Genomic DNA, 26,954 nt, shown 5'->3' with positions numbered 1-26,954 from the left:
CAACTAGCCCCTGACAATGTTACTGGAAAAATTACAGTTCCCAGAACTCCTTGCATCTGGTACACAGACATAGTAGGATGGAGGCATCAGAGGGAAAGGAGGAACAGGGATGTCCTTTTGCTGTCAAAGCAGCAAGAAAACTAAGTGCATGTGGGGAAAGAGTCTTCAGGAAGCAGGAAAGTGGACATGTGAGGTATCTTGAATGATTTGGCATGTTGTAACAGCCCTTCACAGCATGAGGAGGCAAAGGAAGAAAGTAGATCTGGGTCTACTGAGAGGGTGGACACATAGATGCAGTGGCATACCTAGGGGGGTTGGTGGGCAAATGCTCCGGGGTACTACACATGCGGGGGGCACCACCACCTTTCTCACCCCATTCAGAGGACCAGGGAGGTAGCACATAACCTCCTCCAGCCCTCCAAAGACCTTCTAAGGCCTCCTGAGAACCTTTAAATTTTACTTCTGGTTTCACCAAAGTCACATGTGGCCTCCCTGGCCCTCCAAAGGCCTCTGGGGTGCCTTGAAACCTCACTTCTAGTTTTTGGTGAAAAGGCCTTCAGAAGAGAAGAAGGCCTTCAGAGGGCCAGAGGAGGTTGCGCATGTGGGGGGGGGACCTTCTGAGATCCTGGTCAGGGCCAACACGGGGGCAGGATCGCTAGCACCTAGATGGCTTCTAGACTGCCATACTTCCCAGAACCTCTTTCTTCCTAATGCTCAGAGAAAACTCATGCTGTGTTTCAGAAGAGCAATTCTTTGCCAGTTGTAGTTCAATCTTGTTATGTAATTTCCTACACAACTAAAAGTTCTGCAATTTGCAGAGGAAGGGGGAAATGGCACCCCAAGATATCTACAGCTTGGAAGATGATCTTTACTCCAACATTTTTGTCAGTTCTCAATAGCTTATGCAGAGCTCATAACAAAGCAGCATCGTTTAACATGCTGAGAGGGTCAGTTCTGATCCTGAGAAGCATTGCTGGAAGAAGATGTAAGCATTGAAAAGGACATACTGAAATTTGTAGCAGGATTCAAGTACACACACAAACTCTTTCCCCAGTTTGCAAACCAAAACGTCAATAGAAAAAGGTATTTAAGACATCACGGCCAGGGATTTTGTCATTAAGGGCACAATTCTAACCCCTTATGTCAGTACTTTCTAGCTCTGACATAAGGGCAATGCAGCTCTGACGTAAGGGAACAAACATTCCCTTACTTTGAGGAGGCCTCCGTGAGCGGCATCCAATTGCAGGATGCAGCACACATCCCATTGCCACCGCAATGCCAGTGCTGGAAAGTACTGACATAAGGGGTTAGGATTGCGCCCTAAGTCGATGTAAGTATCTTGAAAAGACTTTAATAGCAGCTGAGAGACAAACAGATTTCAATACACAGATCCTCTGAATGCAAGCCACTGCGTATACAATTGTGGTTATATGCTAGTCCATGCATATACTTTGTGCTCCCTTCCTCCAGAAGAAGAACCTTACAAACAAGCTTCATACACTTCCTAAAAATGTTGAAAGCCACTTGTGCGTATTCAAACCATTCGAATTCTTATTTAAGTGCAGAACTGAAATCAGAGCTGTCTGCATTGTTTATAAGTGATACATTTTCAAAGCGTGATCTGTGCCTTTTTAATCTCAACACTGATCCGCCTGGAAGACTTTTCATTTTATCAGTGAGCTAACAAGGAAATGTGCAGCTTGACCTTTAACGGCTGGATAGAACCCATAAGGAAATTGCCTCTGACTTTGAAAGGATGCCAGTGCCTGTTAGAACAAACAAACAAACAAACAAACAAACAAACAAACAAACAAACAAACAAAAAACCCGTTTGCTTAAGGATAAGAATCCATTTCCAAAGAATACATATGGAGGCAAATATCTCTCACTTTGAAACACGCTGCAAACTGCAGATTAGATACCACTCATTTAGAGAGCCAGGATGGTAGTGGTTCAAGAGCTGGACTTAAACCTGGAAGATCCAGGTTCAGTTCCCCACTCAGCTGAGGTAACCCAAGAAGTTTCATGACTGAGAGTCAACATCTCCCAGCCCCACCTACATCATAGGGATGTTGTGAGGACAAAAGAAGGAAAGGAGCTATGTACTTCGCCCTGAGCTCCTAGGAGGAAGGGTGGTATAGAAATGTGAAAATAAATACATTTATATTCTGTCCCACTTTCTGGAGATTCCATCTTCCAGAAAATGATTCAAACAGAATGGCAACAATGTTCGCATTTTACTCCTACAGTTTCATGTACTCTGGGGCTGTGGAGAGTCCCAAACTTGGATGGATTTCTGCCAATGTAGACAAAGAAGAGAGCTTGAGGGAGCCCTTAGGTATTAATCCCCCTTGTCTTTTGGCAGCACTAGTAGTAACAGCAATACAAATTTACACAGTTCTCAAGCTCCTCTCTATCCCTCTTCCCATGACCCTTCCTATAAAGGAGCTACTTCTTGCACAGAAACCAGAGCAGACATCATCATTCATCACAGATAACTGTTCAATAGATCTTCACATGCGCATTTACAAGGCAGGTTGTTGAATGTATGGGCTTGGAGTTGCTTGTGTAAGGAACAAAATATAGACCAAAATAGCCAAAGGCCAGAGGTTGGCCAGGTGGGGCACTGGCCAAGGGTCCTTATCTATGAGCAGATCCACTAGGCCAGGTGGGCCTCTAAACCCTGAGTGACACTAGTAATGTCCAATGAACCAGCAGGGGCACATGGGGGCCCAATGCAGGAATTTGACCCAGGGCACCCAGCAACCTGGCACTGAACACAACCAATGCCAGGATACATTACATACACAATGTTGTATTTGAGTGTAGCTCAACACTGTGCCATGACCACTCTGTAAGCAATGTGGCAAATGAAAACGTACGCAATGGTCAACACAATGGGATTTAAAGTCTATTTTGCTTTGGTTTCAAAGAAGAAAAGGGTAACTTGAACTATCTTTGGGCATAAAGCCCATTACCGAAATGGTTTGGCAACCATTTACCCATGTCCAACCTAGACATAATGAAACTGGCACATCTGATCGGAACATGAAAATATGCTCTATTCAGCAGTTTCATTACAGATGCCCCCCTTGTTTCCATTCATTAAGGAACTTGGTAAGGTCATGCAACTTGCAAGGGAATCATTTAGGGTGCTTTTGCTTGCTAAGGTCAAATAGGGTGCTTGTTTAACAATATTAGTAGCTAATAATAAGGGTAGAAGCGAAAATGCTTAGTCAGCAACTTGACATGTGATGAGAGAAAGCTTAACTACTCATAAAACAGAACTGCCCAATTTTGTCCAAGACGTTTTGGGTGCACTCTGGAATTGATGTCTTAACATCTTGTGAAGCTAATCAAAGGAAGTCCACCAACCTTCTCCTGCACTCCATTTTAAGGCTGTTAATTGTAGACTTTGAGGCTTATGCAACAAGCCAAGTCCTCCCCCACTTTTAGCTTTGCTCAACCTCAAGCCTGATAAAGAGTTTGAGTACTCAAAAGCTTCCTAAGGACTTTGTGTCATTTTGGATGGCCCTCCTAACTAAGGTTGTTCTAGATCATCAGCCCAGTCCTACCTAAATTGCCACATAGCTATGTAGCAGTGCTGGCATAGCTTCCACTGCACCTGGCAGAGGACGTTTGGCTGTTAAAGGTCTCCTCCCGGTAAGGGGACATTTGTCCCCTTGCCCTGGGGTAAGCCCCAGTAGCCGTGCAGGGTCAACTCAGATATGCACCAGTGACATCGCTGGGACCAGTCTGTGTTGATTTGTGCAGGCAGATCAAACTCGGGAAGAGGGCTGGGATTTGGGGTGTGCCATCACCACAGAACCTGCCCTCCTCCCAGGCCTAAACTGCCTTCCTCTCCACCCCATCGTCATCCCATTCCACCCAACTCGATCCAGGCCAAGACTCAGCTCCCGCCCCACAGCCTTTACAGGCCAGCCGGGTGCTGCTGTGCAAGCCAGCCGGGCCAAATTGCCACCCTCACCCAGCTCAGCAGCAGCCCCTGCCCAGGTAAAGGGGCCAATCGTGGTCCACCAGAGTAGCAGTGGGACAGCTTCCCAGCTTCACCACGCATCCTGGCAACACTGACCTCACAAGAGCTCCTGCACCTAAGACTGGTCTCCTAATTCTGATAACTTTGTGGGGAAGGACATTCAGTTTTCCTATTAATAAGTTGAGGAATTAGCATAGGATTGAGCTGTTATTTGGATCACACATTCTGATGGGGCAGCACTGAAACAGCATGGTGGGAGTATGTCCCTCCCCTCCAGACAGCCTCCAGGATGAACCTAGCCTTCTGCATTGTCAGTCACAGGGAAGCCTGATTCACAGGCTTCTTCATGCAGAAGGCTTGGCTCACACTGGTGGAGGCGCTGCTCCTCCACCATGCTATTTTAGTGCTGCACTTTGCTGAATGAATGAACCACAGTTAAGAGGAATGGACAAATTACTTGCAAAATGGCAAAAAGGTCTTTCTTTGTTCAGCGAAAGCTTCAGGCACTGCTCAGCTGAAGCACTCTCTTTCCCCTCCACATCTCAGGCATCAATGAATCATATACACCAAACATCCCTGAAGGCACAGCTGTCACACTTTGTTGCTTAAGCAATTATGAGCTGCACTTGGCATCACAAAAGCAGAGGTGCAAATGTCAACAGCAGTGTTCTCATGTGAACACTCCATTAGCACCTTATCATGCAGATAATGCAAGGAAACCCCTCCCAAACCGAAATGGATATTCCAACCTGTTGTGAAGCCAGTTCACTCTATTTAGTTCTTCAAGAGTCCTATCCTTCACATATTCATTAGAAAGAGAGGACGCCATCTGAAAACATAGATTCCCAAACTGGGGCACCTAGATGCCCTAGCCAGGGAAGCCCTGTCTCTACCCCTTTAAGGGGAGGGGCAATGACACATCTCTGCCAAGGCCAGAAGGGGGGGTTTAGATTGACCTAAGGCAACACTGACCTCTGGGGGGATGTGGGAAGCTTCCAACAAGCTAAAAAGCTATCACGACCCACCTCTGGTTTGTGACTGCAAAACTGGAAGTGGGTTGTGATCACTTTTTTTTTTTTAGCTTTTTGGAGGTTTGGGGAGCCCTGCAGAAGTATTGGGGGCTAATTGGATCTGCACCAGTAAAATTGCTGGCACAAATCTGAGCAGCCCAGTGTAACACCAGGCTGGCTGGGAAGGGAGTTAGGATTTGCTCTGCGGTGCCACAGCCAGTCCTACTCCCAATCCTTCCAGTTTCCTGCCCTCCAAGACCCTCCTCTTGCCCAAAAATGCCCCCTCCCCACCACCATTCTGAACTCCCGCCACCCTCACCAGCCCCCTGCACCAGCCTTCCTCAGCCAGCACTAATGCACTGGTTCTGGGTCCGGCACAAGGAGGCCGGTGCATGTCCTTGTGCCAGCCCAGCCTGCTTCTAAGGAGGCACCAATGTGCTTTATGGCACATTCACAGCACTCCTGGGTCGGTGCAAAGAACTTGCACTGGTTGAAGTCCAAGTCAGGATCGCACTGAAAGGTATCCAATTTCCTATCCCCTTTCCAATTAGCAGGAATGCTAATGTTATTTACCACAGCTAGTTCAGACAGGCACAGATGATCACTTCCACACCAGCTGTTTCCTCCTAACTGTTCACTCAGTTATGATGAATAAAGGGTACGCAAATAGAGTTTGGATTACTAGCCAAGCATTTCCCTGTCCCACAATACCCCGCACTACAAACACAAGCAAACAGCCCCAGTAAACATTTTAGTACATGCCCTAAACAACCCTCAAAGATGCTCCAAATGCCACACATATCAGACAACTTAACTGGACTATCATTTTAATGGCCGGGAGTCACCCTAGTGACCTTTGAAGGGATGGAATAAAGTCTCCAAAATAAATATACCCCAAACATGCTCCAAACACTCCACACAGCTCCCCAAACACACTGCAAACACCATTTCCACCAAACACATACAACCTCCATCCCAGGCACCGGGCTGCTCAGCCCTGATGCCTCCTGGTACATTGGGGACAATAGCAGCAGTGCCAGCCTCTGGCTATTCTCTCCTCAGCCCTGTGGACAATCCCATTCCCAATCTGCTATAACATATAACTACTGTGTGATGATAGAGGGGGAAGGGACCCTCAAGTACTAGGAAGTGGCAAGGGTGGTTGCTGCAGCAAGCATCATACAAGGTCATGTTGCTGCTGGCTGCAGCATCTGTCACATCCTGGTGCCTGAATGTTCCATAAGCTCAGTGGCAGAGCAGCTGCTTTGCGTTCCGCAGATCCCAGGTTCAATCCCTGGCATGTCCAGGTCCGGCTGGGAAAAACCTCTCTCTGGAGACCCACAGCCAGTCAGTGTAAACAGAACTGAACAAGAAGAGCCAATGATCTGACTCAAGGCAGCTTCCCATGGACAAACATAAGATTCATAGCTGACCTGAGACATAGTGGCGGTCAGAGTGACCAGAGTGGTTGGACAAACAGTGCCACTAATAATTGTGTCAACAGCAAGTGGGTGTATAATACCTTCAGGAGTTCTTTCGGCTCACTTCCTTCTTCCACAACCACCAACTGGGCTCTTCCGTTCCGTTCGTTGTCCCGAATGCCCACAGCAACCTGCATAGCTTTCAAACGCTCATATTTATTGCAAGTGGAGCCACACCACTGATAGATCTCCTAAAACAAAATACAGATATCTCCAGTCAGCAAAATTAACATGGGGCAGTTTTATGGACATGTGCCAACATTCCCAGAGTCTAATCCCCGACAAACTGCTAACGTGTCTCCGAATACCGCACAGAACACCCTTTTTCTGTTTCAGCTGAGTTAAGTTAATAAAACAAACAGGGTTTCCTCCATTTCATTTCTATATAGATAGAGGTAGGTCTCAGGAAAACAATACACTTGAAAATTTTATTGCTCCCTAAAGGAGTGTTTTAAAGTTGAGTTTTGGGGCAAACTAAATCTGATTTTAAATGCAGCAGTTATAAGTTTGGTTCTTCCCTGTACTGTGTACAGTTGCAGCAGGGAGTCCCAAACCAGAGTGAGGTCCCACTCAGGGCCCAATTCTATCCAATTTTCCAGCCCCGGTGCAACTACAATGCAGCCCCATGGTAAGGGAACAAATGTTCCCATACCTTAAGGAGGCCTCTGTGACTGCTGCCCCACTACAAGATGCAATGCAAGCCCCGTTAGCACAGTTGCACTGGCACTGGAAAATTGGATAGAATTGGGCCCTCAGTTGCTACTGCCACAAGGAGAATGCTACAGTTCACCGCTGCCCTCCCAGAACAAACGTAAGACCATAAGAACAGCCCCACTGGATCAGGCCATAGGCCCATCTAGTCCAGCTTCCTGTATCTCACAGTGGCCCACCAAATGCCCCAAGGAGCACACCAGATAACAAGAGACCTGCATCCTGGTGCCCTCCCTTGCACTGGCATTCTGACATAGCCCATTTCTAAAATCAGGAGGTTGCGCATACACATCATGGCTTGTAACCTGTGATGGATTTTTCCTCCAGAAACTTGTCCAATCCCCTTTTAAAGGCATCCAGGCCACATGCCGTCACCACATCCTGCGGCAAGGAGTTCCACAGACCGACCACACGCTGAGTAAAGAAATATTTTCTTTTGTCTGTCCTAACCCTCCCAACACGCAATTTTCGTGGATGTCACAGGGATCTTGATCCAGACCACTGGGACCATGACATGAGCAAAGGGTTAAATTTCCCTTCCTGAGTAGATAATGGCTAGCACTATAGCAGATGGTCCTGTCAGGGTTAAATTTTTAGTAGGAAAAAAAACTGTGCTGGGTTAGTAAATGGTTAAATAACCCCTGCCTCTGTTCTGCCCTCCCAATCCAAATTAGAGTTCCCTGTGACTGCTATTTTGAAACAAAATTAGGCTGCAATTCTATACATGCCTTCCTGAGTGTAATCCCACTGAACTCAATGGGACTTCTGAGTAGAAATGTAAAGGATTGTGCTGCACACATCTAGCATAGTGATCCCACGCAGCTTGACCCTGAATGTCACATCCCTAGTCATTCACAGTACTCCTGTATACATACTAGTATATTCCTTGCACACATCAAAGTCATTCCATTTTTGACACTAGCTTTTTAATCTGACAACTGTGCAAAACTAAAAGCACGAACAAAAAATATTAAGACACAGTAGTACAAAAACATGATAATCATGCTCATTTTTAAAAAATCTTACAAGTTGTGCATCAGGTACAATTTACAGAGACAGAACAATGGCGTTTTTTCCCCCAGCTGATTGAAGGCTGAACAGTGAGACATCATATAGCATTTATGCTATAGACCAGTGGTTCCCAAACTGGGGGTTTGCAACCCACCAGCTAGGGAAGCATTTACCCTTGCCCCTTTAAGGGGCAGGGGAGGGGAGGAAGGCAGTGCTGCAATCTCCAGGATCATACCGCTGTTGGGGACTGGAGGGTTTTTGGTTTTTTTAAAACTTACCTCCAGCCAGTACTTTAACATGTTGGAGGTGTGGGGAGCCCTGCAGAGGGCTCTTTTTTAAGATGTTGGAGGTGTGGGATGTCCTGCAGAGGGCTCCCCAGACACTCCAGGAACAAATTAGAAAAAAAAACCCTTCCATCCCTGGCAACAGCGCAACCTGGGGATCCTGTCATAGCCCCTCCTCCACACACACTTAACAGTGTTCCCAACTCCTTTGCAGAAGGCGGGAAGCACTGCTATAGACATTTTCAAGGCAGCAGCAAATTAGAAAGCAATGAACAGCAGGAGGAAAGACTTTGAAAGTGATTTTTAAGTCGCAGTTTAAAAAGTAAGTTAAGTGATCCAAAACATGACCAACTTACAATTACAGAGCCAAGATTATTAACAAGCTCAGGAGCACTTAATAACCAATGTATGGTGGAATGGCTAGAGTTCTTGACGAAGACCCAGGTTCTAATCCTCACCTGGCCATAAAGTTCAGTAGCTGATCTTAGACCAGTTATAACAGTTGTTATTAAACAATCTTAGGATTTGAAGGTGACAGAACTGGTTCAATCAGAATGTTCATAAAGCACATAGCAGCATAACCAGTTCTAGCACAAAAATAGTCGTGAAACTTTTCAGGCATTTGACTTGGTCTCTTCAGAAGTAGTTTGTTATGAAAACAGTTCACTGCACAAAGGTAACTTTGTCTTCAGCCACTACCTTCTCCTGCTTAACGAAGGTTTTCCATAAATCTGTTCTTGGGGATTTTTTTTTTAAAGGAAATGCCAATTAGGTCAAACAAAAACCACAGCCTGCCTTTTCATGAAGAGGACATCTGTCTCTACAGTTGTAAACCACCTATTTGTTCCAGTTAAGACTACCTATTGGTTTTAACAGCTTCACACACAGAAGGAAGCAAATTCTGAGCCTATCCTAAACAGGCAGAGGGCACAACCTAAGCAGGTCCACTCAGAAGTAAGTCCTATTGTGTTCAATGGAACTTACTCCCAGGAAAGTGAGGACAGGATTGCAACCACAGTCTTTCAGTGTACTGGGACAACCACAACAGCGCAATGCCACAAATGCCCCCAAATAAGTTTCCTTGTCAGAAACTTACTGCAGAACAAGCCATGATGATTTGACAGAGCACCTCATAGAGCAAAACTTAGGTGACGTAAAATGCAAGAAGGTGGAACAGATGACTCTGAAAGAACTACAGTTCTTCGCTTATGTACTTTGTCTAAATTTATCCCCATGTTCTTTGGCTCACAGTCATTTCAGCAAATAACATATCCTGAGCACACAACCAGTACAGGCAAACGTAGTATATATCCTGCTTGGAACCAAGGAGACAACTAACGAAAGCCCACACCTTCATTTTCGCAGTCCCAAATAGCTTCAACACTCTGAACACTCAAAACACTCAGAGTTTTGATTTAGATTGCAGTAGTAGATTGCAGCTGCGACCACAGCTAGGTAGACCACAGCTGCGATACAAGGACATCTGCAAGAGGGATCTGAAGGCCTTAGGAGTGGACCTCAACAAGTGGGAAACCCTGGCCTCTGAGCGGCCCGCTTGGAGGCAGGCTGTGCAGCATGGCCTTTCCCAGTCTGAAGAGACACTTGGCCAACAGACTGAGGCAAAGAGGCAAAGAAGGAAGGCCCACAGCCAGGGAGACAGACCAGGGACACATTACACTTGCTCCCGGTGTGGAAGGGATTGTCACTCCCGGATTGGCCTTTTCAGCCACACTAGACGCTGTGCCAGAACCACCTTTCAGAGCGCGATACCATAGTCTTTCGAGACTGAAGATTGCCAACATGGAGTAGATTGCAGACAGAGTGGAGGCTGGGCACGCTAGAGCAAAGGCTGGGGCATTTGTGCACACACTTGCACAGCAAAGGACACCCACCAAAGCAGGTGAGTCCCCCATTGGGCGACTTACGGGTGTGCGGGAGGGTGGATCAAGCCTAGACGGGGGGGCAGGATCGGTGGTACTGGCATACACTGTTCCCGTCGCTTCAATGGTGCAATGCCCCATCAGGCATTGCATCTGGATTTCTGCAATGATGTCACATCATCCCGATCTCAGGACTGGCAATTGTGTGGTGCTCTGGAACTGATCGTTGCAGACAAAGGGGGAAGGATTCAGCTGAACGTCAGATGTGGCCTTCGGGCCGGGGTTCACTCAGCCCTCTAGTCACGATCCAGAGACCCAGAGGACTACAGCATTCAGTTATTATCTCCAGGTTCCCAAGAAGAGTCCTGCTGGATCGGGTCCAACATCAATCTAGTCTAGCATCCTCTTTTTTACAGGGATCAACCAGTTGCCTCTGGGAAGCCTACAAGCCAGAGATGAATACCCCTCTCCTGCCATTGAATACAACTAGTATTCATACTTCCTCTAACTCTGGATTTCATTCAGTGAATTGGGAAAAGAGAAATGTGAGTGTGACACATGGTCAAGTAAACCTGCCATCTCTGAATGTTCAGCATTTTCCTCTGTAGACAAGTACTGAATGCAGAGAGGGTCACAGAAAACAACCAGGCTGGCAGAAAAAGAGCTAACCAGCATTCTTATGCTCATATATGCTTATGTATATAACCTTACTCAATGGAAAAAAAAGTTACCTTGTGTGCACGTACTTCCTTCAGGCCTCCCTGCTGAAAAGCTTACAGGAATTTGTTCTGTTTGTGCAGGTCAGCTCTAGCATATACTGAAGTTTCTGTTTTGATCCATACCCGACCAAAGCTTATAGTACATCTAAGAATGGTCAATCCTGCCCATAATCCCAAAATACAACATGTTTGGTGAACACTGAATCCCTTTCAGATCTATGATTTCATCCACCAACCACAGAGCCAACAGGATGTTACCAGCTGGTCATGCCTATGTTATCTGATAACATTGATCATAAAAACACAGCTTTCCAAGTTTAAAATGCTCAAGCATCATTAATAATGGTCTCACTTTTGCTTGTATAAAATCAAACTTGCTTATGGCTCAATCCTACCTGTTGTACCTAAGTGTTTAGGATACGTTTGTACAATCATTGGGAAATATCAACAGAAGGTGGCTGTACTACTGAGCCAAAACAGCCCAGCTGCAGTGGTGGGCCTGGAGGAGGGTGCGGGGGCAAAAGTCCCAGGTGCCATGTCTGTGGACCCTATGGGGGTGGCACCCCCACCGTGATACCACCTTCACCCGTGCTGCCACCTCCACCCAGCCCTCCAGAGTCATACCAGGGGGGCAGGTGAGGCCCAGCACGACCTTCCCCGCAGTGCTCCAAAAGCCATCTGAGGCTTCTGGAGCACCCTTAACAGAACTTCGGGTTTTCCATCAGAAAACCGAATGTACTTTTTACAGCACTCCAGAAGCCTCAGAGGGCTTTTGAAGTGCCAATGGGAAGGTTGCCTGAGGCTCCATGCAACTTGGTAAATAAGGAAAGGGGCAGGCGGGCGGGCAGCATGTTGCAGCCTGCCCCAGGCACTACAGCAGCCAGGTCCGTAACTGCCCAGCTGCACAACTACAACAGCATTTTCAATGACATTACTAATATAAAAGTAACATTTTCAGTTTCTTCAGTCCCAAGAGAGGGTCTATGTCTTAATACTTTTTCCCCATGCCATTTCTGAAAGGCTCCTTTAAAAATAAGCCAAGAAAGTACCCTCCTAGACCACAAGTAAGCTTACAGCACAATCCTAGGCATACCTACTCTGAAGTGAGTTCCTGTGCAGGAAAGTGTGCATAAGAATGCAGCCTCTGCATTTGCAGAATGGTCCCTCATTCAATTGCTCACTTTGATCTCGAATATAGCAGCAGTTTTCATCTGCACCATAACAGTCAAGTGGAAGATGACTAATTAAACAAATTAATCGTGAGTAAGAGTAGGTAATTGTACAGCCACCAGGGTTCAGCATATTGTTTTCTCCAAGCAATGTACTACATTTTTTTTCATCCAAAGTTACTTCTTCACTTTTTAGCCCTAGAGGATCAAGATGAGTTATATAGATAATTTAAATCCAGCAGTGGGGAAAACCTGGAAGCACAGAAGACCACTTTGGAAAAAGCTTCACGAGTTTGGACGGCTGCAGCTAATTCAAATGTTTTATTTGAATGTTAAGATCCTTAGCCAATTGTTTTCAACATGGGGATGCGTGATTATAATTATGGCCATGCTGTGCTTCTTTTAGAATATTCTTGTTCAGGAAAAAAATGACTCACTCCTTGGCAAATCTAGAAATACAGGTGGGGCCTCAGTATCCATGGAGGATCCATTCTTTGACCACCACCACCACCACCACCCCACCGCGGATAACAAAAATGCTGATAAGGAAATCCACAGTTTCTACCCCTTTAAACACTCCAAAGGCAACCAGAGCACAGCACTGGTTACCTCCAGAGGGCTTTCTGAAGTTCACACAAGTTGCATGTGTTTGCCTGCAGTCTTCAGAATGGCCCCATAGTGCTAAAAATGCTATTTCCCAATTTCCCTTTTTATGCTGGGAAGGGCTTCCTGGGGAAGGACCTGTGTTGAGGACTGGGGAGGGCTTCCCGGGGAGGGACCCATGTTGAGCCAGATCCAGATATAAAATCTACAGATAAACAGTAACCACCTGTAGCAACACAATGCCCAAGAGTGCTTTGCAAGGGTGAGAACATAGCTATGTGGCAAGATGCCTGTTTAAACTTGTTCCAGGTTTGATTCCTGGCAACCCTTATAGGTCATGCTCAGAAAGGCCCTTGTCCAAAACCCAGTCTTGGTGAATAATACTGAGCTAAATTTCCCAATAGTCTGACTCAGGATGAGGCCATCAACATATCCCAAAACTTTTGCTTTGCTTTCCTCCATCACAACATGAGCATTAATAGTCATATCGGAAGAAACTTTCACTTAAAGCTGAACACTCTGCAATTCATAAGACTATATTAAATGTAGATCATATCTCTATGGTTGTCCAAGTCCTGATCACACACTCTCAGTTGCAGTTGCAGTTGCATAGCCAGAGGAAGGTGGTGCATTAAGTATTGCAGGCGCCTGTGCATTACTGTCTGCTTGGAATGGCTCCAATGGTGAACGGGAGGATCCACTTATACAGCACATTGTGGCGCCTGAGCTCTCTCTGGACAAACTACTGGGTAGTTGATACATCTGCACTCAGCTCATCTTTGACATTGTTCCAGTTTCCCTTTGATTCTAATCTGTGAGACTCCACCTTCCTTTCTCACACAACTGTGTCCTTTTCAGCTTTCTAACCAGCAACATAAGAACATAAGAAGAGCCCCGCTGGATCAGGCCAAAGGCCCATCTAGCCCAGCTTCCTGCATCTCACAGTGGCCCACCAAATGCCTCAGGGAGCACACAACAAGAGACCTGCATCCTGGTGCCCTCCCTTGCATCTGGCATTCTGAGGTAGCCCTCTTCTAAAATCAGGAGGATTAACAGTCAGACAAAAGCATTCCCCACTTTTTAAATATCAAAACCTCACTAGTGTAGGAACCATTTCCAAGAATCAGGAGTTCTGACAAACTTGATTTTCTGTAGGTCTTTTGTACTTAGGCTTTGCTTAAATGTTTATAAGGGTCAACCAACTATGCTCATGGAATACTGCGGTCAGGACTCTACATGGGAGAAGGCCAAATGCATGTTGGATTCTAATTAGGAGTCTGAACTTAATAACTTTGTGGCAATAGGACAGGATGCTTTATTTGTTTGCAAAAAATTAATTCTGCAATAACTTACTGTTCCAAGATCCACAATGAAGCAATCTCCTTTGTTAAAGCTGTCCCAGCTAAGGGGAACTTCAGTGGCCCTCACCACTCTCCGACCTTTGATATGCAGAAGTCTCCGTGCACTTAGATCATTGGTGATTACATGCTTAAAGCCTGAGGCAACACCACCTGCCTAGGAGAAGTCAAATAACTTTTGTTAGTTTCTTTTTCAAGCATATTGGAACCTATGTTTCATGCACAGAAGCTTCATTCAGGCATCACACCAAACCATGGCTCACAGCTCAGAGAACCCAAATCATTGTTGCATATATGAAACTGCATTCTTCTGAGTGGTACTATGTAGCTCTGCATTGTCTCCATTGGCACAACAGCTCTCTGGAGCTTTAGGCAGAGATCTTTCCCAAACTGCAACCTGGGTATATCAGGAATGAAACTTTTACTGTATGTAAGAGTTTCACTCCTCGTAAAAGGAGTCCTCATCCACTGAGCTACTGGTTCACCTCCAAGAGCTTTGCTTTGAGCTTTCAAATATGCAACAGGTAGACCATGATACAGAACTATTTTATTTTCCATCATCTCAACACTCAACTTCCTAAATCCAAATAAAGTGGTTTTTCCCTCTTTTCAGTAATTTATGAGGTTTCATCATCTATACAACAATAAATACAAATAAAGAATTAGAGCTAAAAATGGAGCAAAACCTAAACATTTTGGAAAACATATATATTATTATGCTTGCGTGCCTCATGGGGTTCTGGTAGTCTCCCATCAAAGAGTCTGAGCAGGCCCATACTGGCTTAGATAAGTAGGTTCTGCTACAGATGCTTTCAAACCATGCAGTGTGTCTTACGGCATATATTTAAGTATATTCATTCCTATCTCCATAATTCAGGGCTCTCCAGATGAACATAAGAACAGCCCCACTGGATCAGGCCATAGGCCCATCTAGTCCAGCTTCCTGTATCTCACAGCGGCCCACCAAATGCCCCAGGGAGCACACCACATAACAAGAGACCTGCATCCTGGTGCCCTCCCTTGCATCTGGCATTCTGACATAGCCCATTTCTAAAATCAGGAGGTTGCGCATACACATCATGGCTTGTACCCCGTAATGGATTTTTCCTCCAGAAACTTGTCCAATCCCTTTTTAAAGGCGTCCAAGCCAGATGCCATCACCACATCCTGTGGCAAGGAGTTCCACAGACCAACCACATGCTGTGTAAAGAAATATTTTCTCTTGTCTGTTCTAACTCTCCCAACCCTCAATTTTAGTGGATGTCCCCTGGTTCTGGTGTTATGTGAGAGTGTAAAGAGCATCTCCCTATCCACTCTGTCCATCGCCTGCATAATTTTGTATGTCTCAATCATGCAAAGTGACAGCTGTAACTATGGGTTATCTATCATCCTAAATGACCGTTAGCACAAACTATCATTTCCACATCCACTTCCAGCCATGGCTTTTGATTCTGGTTCCAAATCAGACAGCCACAAACCACAGTTTACCAACTGAGACACAAACCTAGTTATAAAGTCATGCAGAACCATGGCTTATTGTTTCTGTGACATGCACAAGGGCTTATCAGCTCCTCCCTGCCCCTCATGTATGAAGGCAGGAAGTTCTAAACTTCCAATCCTGGTTTAGAACAAACTGGGATTTGCCTCAATGTCCCAGCAAATCATAGCCTGTTCTAACCAGAGTTTAGGAACAAAAATATGAAACTGGAATTTAGAGGACACAAACCTCTTTCCCATTCTAACAAAGCATGGTTTGCTGGATTGCCTGAACTAGTTGGCAATTAGCTAGATTGGCAACTAGTTAGCTGGATTGGCACCAGGATGAGGTCTCCTGTTATCTGGTGTTTGCATTTGGTGGGCCGCTGTGAGATACAGGAAGCTGGACTAGATGGGCCTATGGCCTGATCCAGTGGGGCTATTCTTATGTTCTTAGTCCAGCACTGATTGACAGAAACCAGTCACTCATAAACCATCCTCCTTCCACTCTAGTCCCTGGAGTAGTTTAACAAAAAGACCAATCAGCTGAAGGAAACTATAGAGACACTTTCAGTTCCTAAGCATGATCTTTCAGTCAGGAGGACCAAGGAAAAAGAGGGCACCCCTCCTAGTGGCTATGTTAAATTGAGAAGCAGAAGTTTTATGATTGCTTCATAAAGTCTGTGATCGCTTAGTTGAAGGAATATAGTAAGTTGCCATATACTCAACCAGACAGGGGTTTAGCTATCTTACTATTAAGTTACAGTAACTAGCATTTCAGACGCAGGCATTTCCCAGTTCTGCTTCAGCTAGAGACTGAACCAAGGACTTTCCGCAGCTAAAGTGTGTGCTTTCCCACTAACCTACAGCCTACCCTTGTTTATTATATTTAATTCCCATCTTTCTCCCATTGACTGAAAACAAAATTGTCTGTTAAGCTTCAGCGAGACGTCTTCAGACCATGCAATGTCCCAATGCTGTATATCTCTGTTATATCAATTATATGTTATATCAATTATATCTGTTATATCAATTGCAAAGCCATGCTCACTAGTGGGGGTGGGAGGGAACATATCTGAAAAACCCAATATGATTTCTGCACTATTGTTACATCTGTCTGCACCCATGCCTTCCTCACTGGGAAAAAAAAATCCTTTTTTGAAAGTTTCCAGTTTTCTGAGAAAGATCATGTGCTTGGACTACTGCATACCTTATATTTAATGCCACCTTTGAAATACCCAACAAATTGTGTAGACTCGTATCCTTGGATTTCTCTGTGCTGTACAGGCTTTCCTCCAAGGAAATCATCCATCTGAATTGTGAAGATTGCGGCTGCTGCACTTTCATCCTGCGAGGATTCCTTTCCTAAAAGATGAAAGGATTGTATTTAGAGGAGCAAAACAGCAGAGCAGGTGGCCTATGCAGGTTTAAGGCACATCTACATTAAACAATTACAAGGTGGCAATCCTATAATACATTTCAGGGAGTAAGCCCCATTGAACACAATGGGATTTGTGGGTACAATGGAAACAAATGTTCCCTTACCCCAAGGAGACATTCTGCCTACTTAATTACAGCACTGGATACAGTACCAGTCTGGAGGCCTCACTAAGCCTGCTGCATGGGATTGGGTTGCTCACCTATACTGAGGTTGCAATCCTAACTGCACTTTCCTGAGAGTAAGCCCCATTGAACAAAATAGGACTTACTTCTGAGTAGACCTGGTTAGGATTGTGCCCTGAATTCTCCAAGTTCTCCAGAGTTCATCCCCTGTTCTACCTGAAGACACCGGTGACTGAACCTATGATCTGGTACATAGCATGCATTTGGTCTACCACTGAGCTACATAACATTCTTGATCCCTGCATTCTGACAGGAGGTTCAAAATAAGCCATCCTCCTCTAGTTCATAACATAATTAGATGTTCTATCTACACTTCAAAAGTTGTAGACTCATTATTTTCAGGATAATCTTTGATCACAACCAGAGTACCGTTTTCTGCCAGTTGTGACCAAAGCAGTTATCTTCAAGGCCTAGGCTACGCCTCCCTTATTGAAGAGAAGCCAGATCAAGAGCTTCTGATAAAACAAGGACTGAAAAAAAAGATAAGCCTCCTTCATTTCAAAGCTGAGAACTTGATGCAGTCGCTGTTGGAAATGGAAACTAGCCGGCAGGTCTTCAGCAAGACAGTTTTTCCTGTTATTCATGGACTAGGGTAAGTAAAGAACAATGCAGAAAGACCACTCGTGTGCTCCCAGTGGAAAGCAGTATTTTTGTGCCAGCATATTCTGAAGTACACAGACGCATGGCATCAATATCTGACGTCAGTTACTAGGGGTGGCCACCATAGGCTGTACCTCAGGAAGTGTTCACACAAATGTCATAAGCAAGGAAGAACTGGCATGCTACCTGCTTAGAACAACAACAACACACACACCCCTTACAACTGAATAAACAGAAGAAAGTAAGTTAGTAAGGGCCCAATCCTATCCAATTTTCCAGTGCCAGTGCAGTTGTGCCAATGGGGCATGTGCTGCATCTTGTGGTGGGGAGGCAGTCACAGAGGCCTTGGCGCTGCATTGCAGCTGCACTGGTGCTGGAAAGTTGAATAGGATTGGGTTCTAAGTAAGTATGGGCACAATTCTAACCAGGTTTACTCAGAAGTCCTATTCTGCTTAATGGGGCTTACTCTCAGGAAAGTGTGGTTAGGATTGCAGCCTAAGTTAGTAAGTAAGCGGTAGAATGAGTTACACCAATGAGTCTGGTCTTGACTCAGATAGGAATCCTGACCAAGCAGCTGAAGGTGACTGTTCTGTTATACCCAGAAGCCATAAATGCTTTATAATTACTAGTTGTGATTCTACAATATGCCTTCATTTCTTTTTCTCTTAAGAGAGGTCATAGTCACAGAAGGCAGGAGGGTGATGCTATAAAGGAGTAGTATAAGGAGGGGTGGGACTATAGATGATTCAGAGCCAGCATGTTCCAAAGGGAGAGCACCTGTTACAGTAAATACACACAGAGTCTTCTGACATAATTAAAGACCAACAGGCCTACAGTGCCACAACAGATTGGTTTGACTTTAAAGAGGTCACAAGACTCTTTTGTGATTGTTGCAAGCAACTAATATGGCTCCATCTTTCTGGAATTTGTCACCTTGGAAGATGCCGGATTTGACCATACTGTCTGTATGTATGTATGCATGTATGCATGTATGCATGCATGCATGCACGCACGCACGCACGCACTTACTGAATTCTTATCCCACCTTTCTCCCCTTGTGGGGACCCAAAGCAAAGTAGAAACACCACAGAAAACCTCTTTTTAAGATGCTGCAAGATTCTTTTCTGTGCTGCCCGCAAGAGATTTTTCTTTTGTTTATAAAACTGTGAAAGTGACAAAGAGCTCTGTGTAGCTCTTGTCCTCTGGGATGAAGCCAGGTCAGTATGGTTCATGTTTACTGAGGTTGCAATTCTAACCAACTTTCCAGCACTGACATAAGGGCAATGCAACTTCGAGGTAAGGGAACAAACATCGCCCTACCTTGAGGAGGCCTCCATGACTGCCCCCGCAACTACAGGATGCAGCACCTGCCCCACTGGTACAGCTATGCCAGTGCTGGAAAGTTGGTTAGGACTGCGCCCTGAATCTCCAAGGCAGGAATTTTTCTCTGCAGCACCTGGTGACATAGGGATTGAACCCAAGACCTTCTAAATACAAAGCAGGTGCTACACCCCGTGAGCTACAGCAAGTCCCTGCAAAACAGCTCTTTATCTGCTACTGATTGCTGATTGGACAGAAAAGTTCTATGAGTATATCAAAAGTGTTTTCCCATCAAGTAATCCCCCAAGAATCAGCAACAGAAGAATCAATCAGAGATGCGTGACTCAGCTTATCCAGCCTAGGTCACCACTGTATGTTCATAGCCCCTGATGAGAACCAGGGCCCATAAGAGTGAGGTAAAGGGGGTAATTTGTGCGGGGCCCAGAAGCCAATGAAAGGGGCTCAGGGGATCTTCTATTTTCCTTTCTCACCTGAACTCGCTGCCTGTGTGGGATGCTGGGTGCGTGGCCACCGCCACCATAAACCACATGTGCTGAACCAAGGAATGAATACATGACACTCCTTAACACAGTGTGAAATCTGGGAGGAGAATGGCCTGCTACTGTAGGTCCTTGGCATGTAGATCCACTTGGCATGAAGGAGGGTATAGGAGCTCAGGGGCATAGCTGTGGGGCTACAGTTGCTGCAGAAGTATGTTTTGGTGAAAACAGTCACTTTCCATTCTAGTGTGGCTTAATATCATGATGCTAATTTTCCGCAATGATTTTCTGTATTTAAAAGACTCAGGAATTCGTTTGGTTTTCCATATTACTGTATCTAGCTGCCAACACTGCACAGACAGGTAGACCTGGGCTCTGCATTGCAAAGCCCAGTAGACCTGGACTCTACTGGCTGTCACCCCTTTTTCCCTGCCCTGTTTTGCCCCTTCTCCACCTCTGTTCTGCCCACCCTTGTCACCACACTCCCTGGCTCTGTTTCAACCCCTCCTCTCCCCCTTTGGGAAATGACCCAAAAAGAAACTTCGTACCTCCCCCCCCCCCCCCCAATAAAACTGCTCTGGGAGAGAGGTCCTGATGAGAATAGTGTTGCTGGTTGGATAATGCTGCCAAAATATTTGGACTGCAAATTCAGGCTATGTGGGCAAAACCAGTTGTGAGTGTCAGTGGCATAGCCACTTTCCCTTGAGCAAGGAGCACTCACCAGTGGTGTAGCTAGAGGGGGTGCAAAGCACTACATTTTGCAGGGAACCTCACCACACCATCCAAGCAGCCTCTCCCCAGAGGGACCAGATGTCATAACCACAAAAGAGGACAAGGCACCCCGACATGTAGGACATCCAAGAAAAATGTAGGACACCGCAAAATAGAAAGCTAAAAACACTCATAAATTGTTTTCACGGGGTTAATTTAAACACAATCTTATTAAATTTTAAACTATACTACATATCATTTATTACAAGCAATGTATTAATTGCCAGAAATCTATGCGCTGCCACTCACAGGGAAAAGGAGGACACTGAAGTTCTTTTCCAGGACACTTGCTTAAAAAAAAGAAGACACGTCAAGGGAAGAGAGGGCGTCTGGTTGCCCTGCCTCTCCTCCTCAGAGCCATTCATTGCCAAGAGTCCTTTGCACTCTGCAGTGAGACTCCCTGCAAAACTTAGTGCTTGGCCCCCCTCTGGCTACGCCACCCGTGAGCGCTCCTCGCTTAAGGGAAAGTTGCAAGAAGGGAGGGACTGGCTGGGGGGGGTGGAGATGGTCCCTCCTTCTCCTTTGAGGCTACCGATCCCCCTGCAGGTGTCACCCCCCCTTGGTTACTCTCCCCGCTTGGACCTGCCCTTCCTGGGGGCACAGCCCGGAGCGCCACCGCCGTGCCCTGGAAGCCCTACCGGTCGCGCCCACCGTCCCACCCACCCAGGCGGCGCCCCCTACCCAGCCAGTAGTGCAGGTTGTACTGGACGCCGTTGGGCTTCTTGAGGGTGTGCAGCACCACGTAGGCATCGCCCACGTAGAAGTTGCCATACAAGGGCTCCGGCACCGGTGCCAGGTCCAGCTTCTCGATCCTCCAGATCTGCAGCCCCGTCTTCTGGCCCGCCGTGGCGAACTCCTTGTGGTACAGCTCCGGGGGGGCCATCGCTGCCTCCGAGGGAGCCGTCAGTGGGGCCAGAAGCAGAGCCAGGCGCTAGATCCCCAGCTGAGTGGCAGCCAAAGCCCGTCCCGTCCCAGCTTTATGGGGCTGGGCTGCACACCGCCTCCCACTAGCAAGGGGGCGGGCCGCACTTTATTGCCCCCTGGGCTCCGATGCGATCAGCCGGCCTTGCACCGCCCAGGCGTGGCAGGGACGCCTGCAGAGTAGAGCCTCGCTGAGGCCAGGGGAAGAGAGCGAGCCGGTGGCCTCCCATCCTCTGAAAGGCTGCTTGTGTCAGGGAACAGGAGACACTTTCAGCAGCCATCCCAGCCTGGAGGCGAAGCTGGTGAGCAGAAAGTTCCAGCCAGCCCCTTTCCTGAAAAGCAAAAGGCAGCATTGTGTGGCTGACTTCAGCCTTTCATTTGCATCTTTTGCATCTGTGGCTTGAAAGGGTGTTCTGAGCATGTGCAGAGGGCCCCCCCAAGGAGCATGTGCAGAGGGCCCCCCCAAGCCCAAAAGCAGGGCTTCCCTGGTGGGTTTGAAACAAGGCTTCTTAGAAATCATGATTAAGGGCCTGATCCTAGCCAACTTTCCAGTGCCGGTGCAGCCACAATGCAGCCCCAAGGAAAGGGAACAAGCATACCTGGAGGAGACCTTTATGCCTATCCCCTACCACAGGATGCCCTGTTGGCATGGCTGCACCAGCACTGGAAAACTGGATAGGATTTGGGCCTAAATCAGGGCTTGCTTGAGCAGGCTGACCAAATGTCAGAACTGAAAAAGAGGACAAAGCACCCCAAAATGTAGGGCATCCAAGAAAAATGTAGGACGTGACAAAAATTAAACTTAAGAACACTTGTATATTGATTTCATGTGGTTAATTTAAGTTATATTACTTATTATTGAATGTAAACCTATATTACTAGTAATTTGTTAATTACAAGAAGCCTCTGTACTGCCTGCTCACAGGAAAAAGGAGAACATTTAAGCTGCTTTCCAGGACAGACTAAAAAAGTGGACACGTCCTGGAAAAAGAGGACATTTGGTGACCCTGCGCTTGAGTCATTCATTCATTCATTCATTCATTCATTCAAACAGGTAGCTGCCTCTGCTCCAGCAACAAAAGAACTATTGGATAATAGAAACAATGGAACAAACCAAAGGACAGGGCCAACAAAACAACCAAGCTAACCAGCTGAACCAATGGTGAAACGGGGGAGACAAAGTTTGCACCCCTTCCAGGAGGCCTGCAAGGAGGACTAATTATGGACCTCAGTTTTGTGCTGCAATAGGTTGGGCAGAGCAACCTCTTCCATTATGGACAAACCACTGCAGTATGAATGGAATGTGTCTGCCCTCAGCACCCTCTTCAGCAGACAAATTGCACATAGAGCTGCCCCATTGACAAGCCTGATTCATGTTATTGATTTTCAAGATTCAGACCTCACCTTCCAGTAACATTATCGCTACAGTGACTTACAAGATGGTCAAACAATACATGAGACAGGGAAATGAGGCTTCTGGTAAGGCCACACCTAGAGTACTATGTCCAGTTCTGGTCGCCACATCTTAAAAAGGATATAGTGACAATGGAAAAGGTGCAGAAGCGAGCGACCAAAATGATTACTGGGCTGGAGCACCTCCCTTACAAGGACAGGCAACAGTGTTTGGGGCTCCAGTACAGAAAAAAAGGCGCCTGAGGAGGGACATTATTGAGACGTACAAAATTAAGCAGGGAATGGATAGAGTGAATAGGGGGGGGGTGTTCTTTTTCCTCTCACACAATACCAGAACCAAGGGACATCCACTAAAATTGAGTGTTGGGAGAGTTAGGACAGACAGAAGAAAACTTTTCTTTACCCAGCATGTAATTAGTCTGGGGAATTCCTTGACACAGGATGTGGTGACGGCACCTACCCTGGATGCCTTCAAAAGGAGATTGGCAAATTTCTGAGGGAAAAGTCCATCACAGGTTACAAGCTGTAATGGGTATGTGCAACCTCCCGATTTTAGAAGTAGGCTACCTCAGAATGACAGATGCAAGGGGGGACACCAGGATGCAGGTCTCTTGTTGTCTTGTGTGCTCCCTAAGGCATCAGCTGGGCCACTATGAGATACAGGAAGCTAGACTAGATGGGCCTTTGGCCTGATCCAGCGGGGCTCTTCTTGTGTGTGGTGGGTCTTGCTGGTGGGCCAAGTAAGGTCCTGCAAAGGAGGAATGGGTGATGTTGGAGCCTCTTTCCTCACCTGTCTGGCTGTTGTCCTTGTAAGGCCCACAGTAAGCCCAGGGAAAAATATTCTCCACACAGCCACCAACATGTGCTGTCAAGCATCATCAAAGGTAGCTGCTGCTAGGGAGAAGATATGTTGAATGAAAGCTTGCATCTCTTGGGAGGGGGGGAGGCAGCCATGGCCTCATGAACTCAAGATCAGTTTGGACAATACTTACAATACTTCTTTGTGTGTCTGTGCCGTGCATACTCTATGGGCACACATGCTCCCCTGACTTTTTTAAAAGGGCTTTAGCCAAGTAGGAACACCAGAGGCGTTGCTACAGAGGGGGGGGGGCGTTCCACCCCAGCTTCCAGCCCACAGAGGGTGTCCTGAGGGTCCCTCCCAAGATGGCCGCCCACAAGATGACAGGAGAACCAGGGCGGAACGTAGCAGCTTCTAAGCCCAGGCTTAACTGAGGAACTCATTGTGAGGGGCACAAGAGTGGCCACGTGAGCACCTCAGCAAGGAGCTCGCCAGTCAGCGCCAGCTCCAGGTCTGAGCTCAGGAACAGGGGCTCACTGAAAGCCCATTGCTCAGGCATCCACGTGCTCGCTGGGGCACCTGGGATGCAATACAGGCATTGGGCGCAACAAGAAGGAAGAGAGGAGGGAGCCTCCTGGCGCACAGCGGCAAGTGCACAAGGTTGGGAGGTGGTTTCTCCTCGAGTAGCAAGTGCAAGGAACAGTGTTTTCATCTGTTGCACAGCTTCATCATCAACATCTCTGCTCTTTACAGACAGGTAAATCAGAAGCCAAGAGGAGCATTAGTTTGTAATATTTCTTTCATGCTGTATGTGTGTGTGTGTGTGTGTGTGTGTGTGTGTGTGTGTGTGTGTGAGAGAGAGAGAGAGAGAGAGAGAGAGAGAGAGAGAGAGAGAGATATTTCATATATTTCCTCCCCCTTTCCTCCCCTGGGGTGTGTATGGGAAGGGGAGCCAGGTGCTGCTTTTACCTCTGGTTGCTGTGAATTGATGTGATGCACTTCTGGATGTATTTGGGATGCCTGGAAAGTTTCTTTTGTACCTGTAAATCAATTCTCCTGTGCAGTGACCAGGTGCTACTTTTACCTGAGCTGCTTAGAGGAAGGGTGGTATAAAAATGTGAATGAATTAATAATTAATATATATGGAGTGACAAAAATTTATGGGCCTCGGGTGTCAAATGACCTAGCTACGCCACTGACTCCGAGGACTTAGTTTTTGTGGGGAAATGGTACTGAAGTAAAAGGTTTAAATACACTTACTTCTTCACCAAGCCATGGGCCTACACAGTTGGTACTTAGAGCAAAGTTTAGTGCCCTACAAGTTGGCCCTAGTGTAGCATTCTAAAGCTGTTCAGAAGAATTGCTCAAAAACCGGACCCCCCCCCTCCCAAATAAAAACACCCCACCAATTCTCATGTTTCACAGGTGAGATGCTATAGTAGTTCATGGAAGAGTATCTGTTTTGTATGTAGAAGCTGCCATGTTTAATCCCCAGCCTCTCCATGTGGAGCTGCCAAAGAACAGCCTGGAGAACTAGCCAGTCAGTCTGGACAGTACTGGGCTAGATACAAGTTTCATATACTGTATTCACACGAGCAGAGGCATAACTAGGGTGGAGCCTGAGGGACACTTATCCCAGGCACTACGCCAAGGAGGGTTCAGTTATCTTTCTCCGCCAGTGCCTCTTCCTCTGTGACTTCCAGGTTCTCCCAAGAAGGAGGAGGTGCTGGTGGTGGCCACTTTGTGATCTGGCTGCTGCCCCCATTCCTTCTCCTGTGAAGGCTCCCCCTTGAAGGTTGTGCCCCTTCAAGGGGGAGCCCTAACAAAAGAAGGAAGGGGGCGGCAGCCAGATCACAAAGCAGCAGCTGCCAACACCTTCTCCTTGTCCAGGCAAACCCATAACTGATGTCATGACATCATTGCCCTGGGTGCCAAGGCTGTTACTTTCACCTCCATACATGAGGCTGGAAAAAAAAATGATTAGCATCAGTCCAGGCATGGCAGACTTTCTGACTTTCAGGTATATTTGCAATTGTTAAATTAATGGTACTCAGAAAGCCTTGCCAATATCATGAAAATCACCCAGATTGGTATCATTGGATCGCACTTCTACCTGAATTCTCTGCACACTTTCCTGGGCGTAAGCCTCACTGAACAGAATGGGACTTAATTCTGAGCAAACATGCATAGGATTTAGAAACATGCACTATAAAGGAGCCACAGGAATCTTTTTGTTTGTGTGTTTCTTGTAATAGGCAACTGCTCCTCTGAAATTTACAGGAAAGAAGAACTTGAACTATTTTGGGCATCTATTAGTACACTACTGAAAATGGCATTTTTCCATGTCTTAAACATATTGAAACTGACAGAGCTCATGAGAACATGAAAATAAACTCAATTCAGCAATTAAATTACAGCCCCCACCAGTTTCCATCACTAAATTTTTGGGTAAGTTCCAGGGAAGTTGGGTAAGTGCACAATTAAAGATAAAATTATTAGGCATGCAGAAAGATGAGCCTTTCGAAGGAGAATTAGCATGGCTTTTGCAAAGGTAAATCCTGCCTCTTGAGTTCTTTGAGAGTGTCAGCAGGCATGTGGATAGAGGTGATCCAGCTGACACACTATACTTGGACTTTCAAGAAGCTTTTGACCAAGTCCCTCACCAAACGCACTTACGTACACTTAGCAGTTATAGGAATAAAAGGATAGGTTCTTTTATGGATTCTGCTGGTGATGACAGAGTCAGTGCATATGCACTGATGAGAGTGACGTTCCGCTGATGATTGAAGCTGCAGGGACATAATTCTTTCCCTTTCCCTATCCCTCCCTTCTCTTTTACTTCCCTTCACTTCACTTTTCAATTCTTTTCCCTTTCCCTTCCCTTCCCTACCCTTCCCTTTCACTTTCCTTCCCTTCCCTTTCACTTCCCTTTCCCTTCACTTCACTTTTCAATTCTTTCACCCTGCCTCCAACGCATCCTCGGTGTCATCTGGCAGGACAAAGTTCCAAACAACACAGTCCTGGAACAAGCTGGAATCCCTAGCATGTTTGCACTGCTGAAACAAAGACGCTTGCATTGGCTTGGTCATGTCGTGAGAATGGACGATGGCCTGATCCCAAAGGATCTCCTCTATGGAGAACTCATGCAGGGAAAGCGGCCTACAGGTAGACCACAGCTGCGATACATCTGCAAGATGGATCTGAAGGCCTTAGGAATTGACCTCAACAGATGGGAAACCTTAGCATCTGAGCGGCCCGCTTGGAGGCAGGCTGTGCTGCATGGCCTCTCCCAGTTTGAAGAGACACTT

The 26,954-nt window shown here is 46.4% G+C and overlaps 1 protein-coding gene across 1 annotated transcript in view; it reads right to left on the bottom strand.

The window, feature by feature from the left end:
• The window catches only part of SCIN (scinderin), a 59,092-nt gene extending 37,644 nt beyond the window's left edge, over positions 1–21,448 (bottom strand). Inside the window, exons 1-4 of the mRNA XM_066631415.1 lie at positions 21,195–21,448; positions 16,910–17,064; positions 14,219–14,380; positions 6,530–6,679 (exon numbers count right to left, since the gene is read on the bottom strand). Of these exons, the coding sequence (XP_066487512.1) occupies positions 6,530–6,679; positions 14,219–14,380; positions 16,910–17,064; positions 21,195–21,396 (669 nt within the window). The 5' untranslated portion in view covers positions 21,397–21,448. The remainder of the gene's footprint in view (positions 1–6,529; positions 6,680–14,218; positions 14,381–16,909; positions 17,065–21,194) is intronic.
• Between the last annotated feature and the right edge of the window lie 5,506 nt (positions 21,449–26,954).

This window comes from Tiliqua scincoides, chromosome 5, assembly GCF_035046505.1.
Source record: "Tiliqua scincoides isolate rTilSci1 chromosome 5, rTilSci1.hap2, whole genome shotgun sequence".
In the NCBI taxonomy this organism is placed as follows: domain Eukaryota; kingdom Metazoa; phylum Chordata; class Lepidosauria; order Squamata; family Scincidae; genus Tiliqua; species Tiliqua scincoides.
This window is presented reverse-complemented; position numbering and strand designations above follow the sequence as displayed.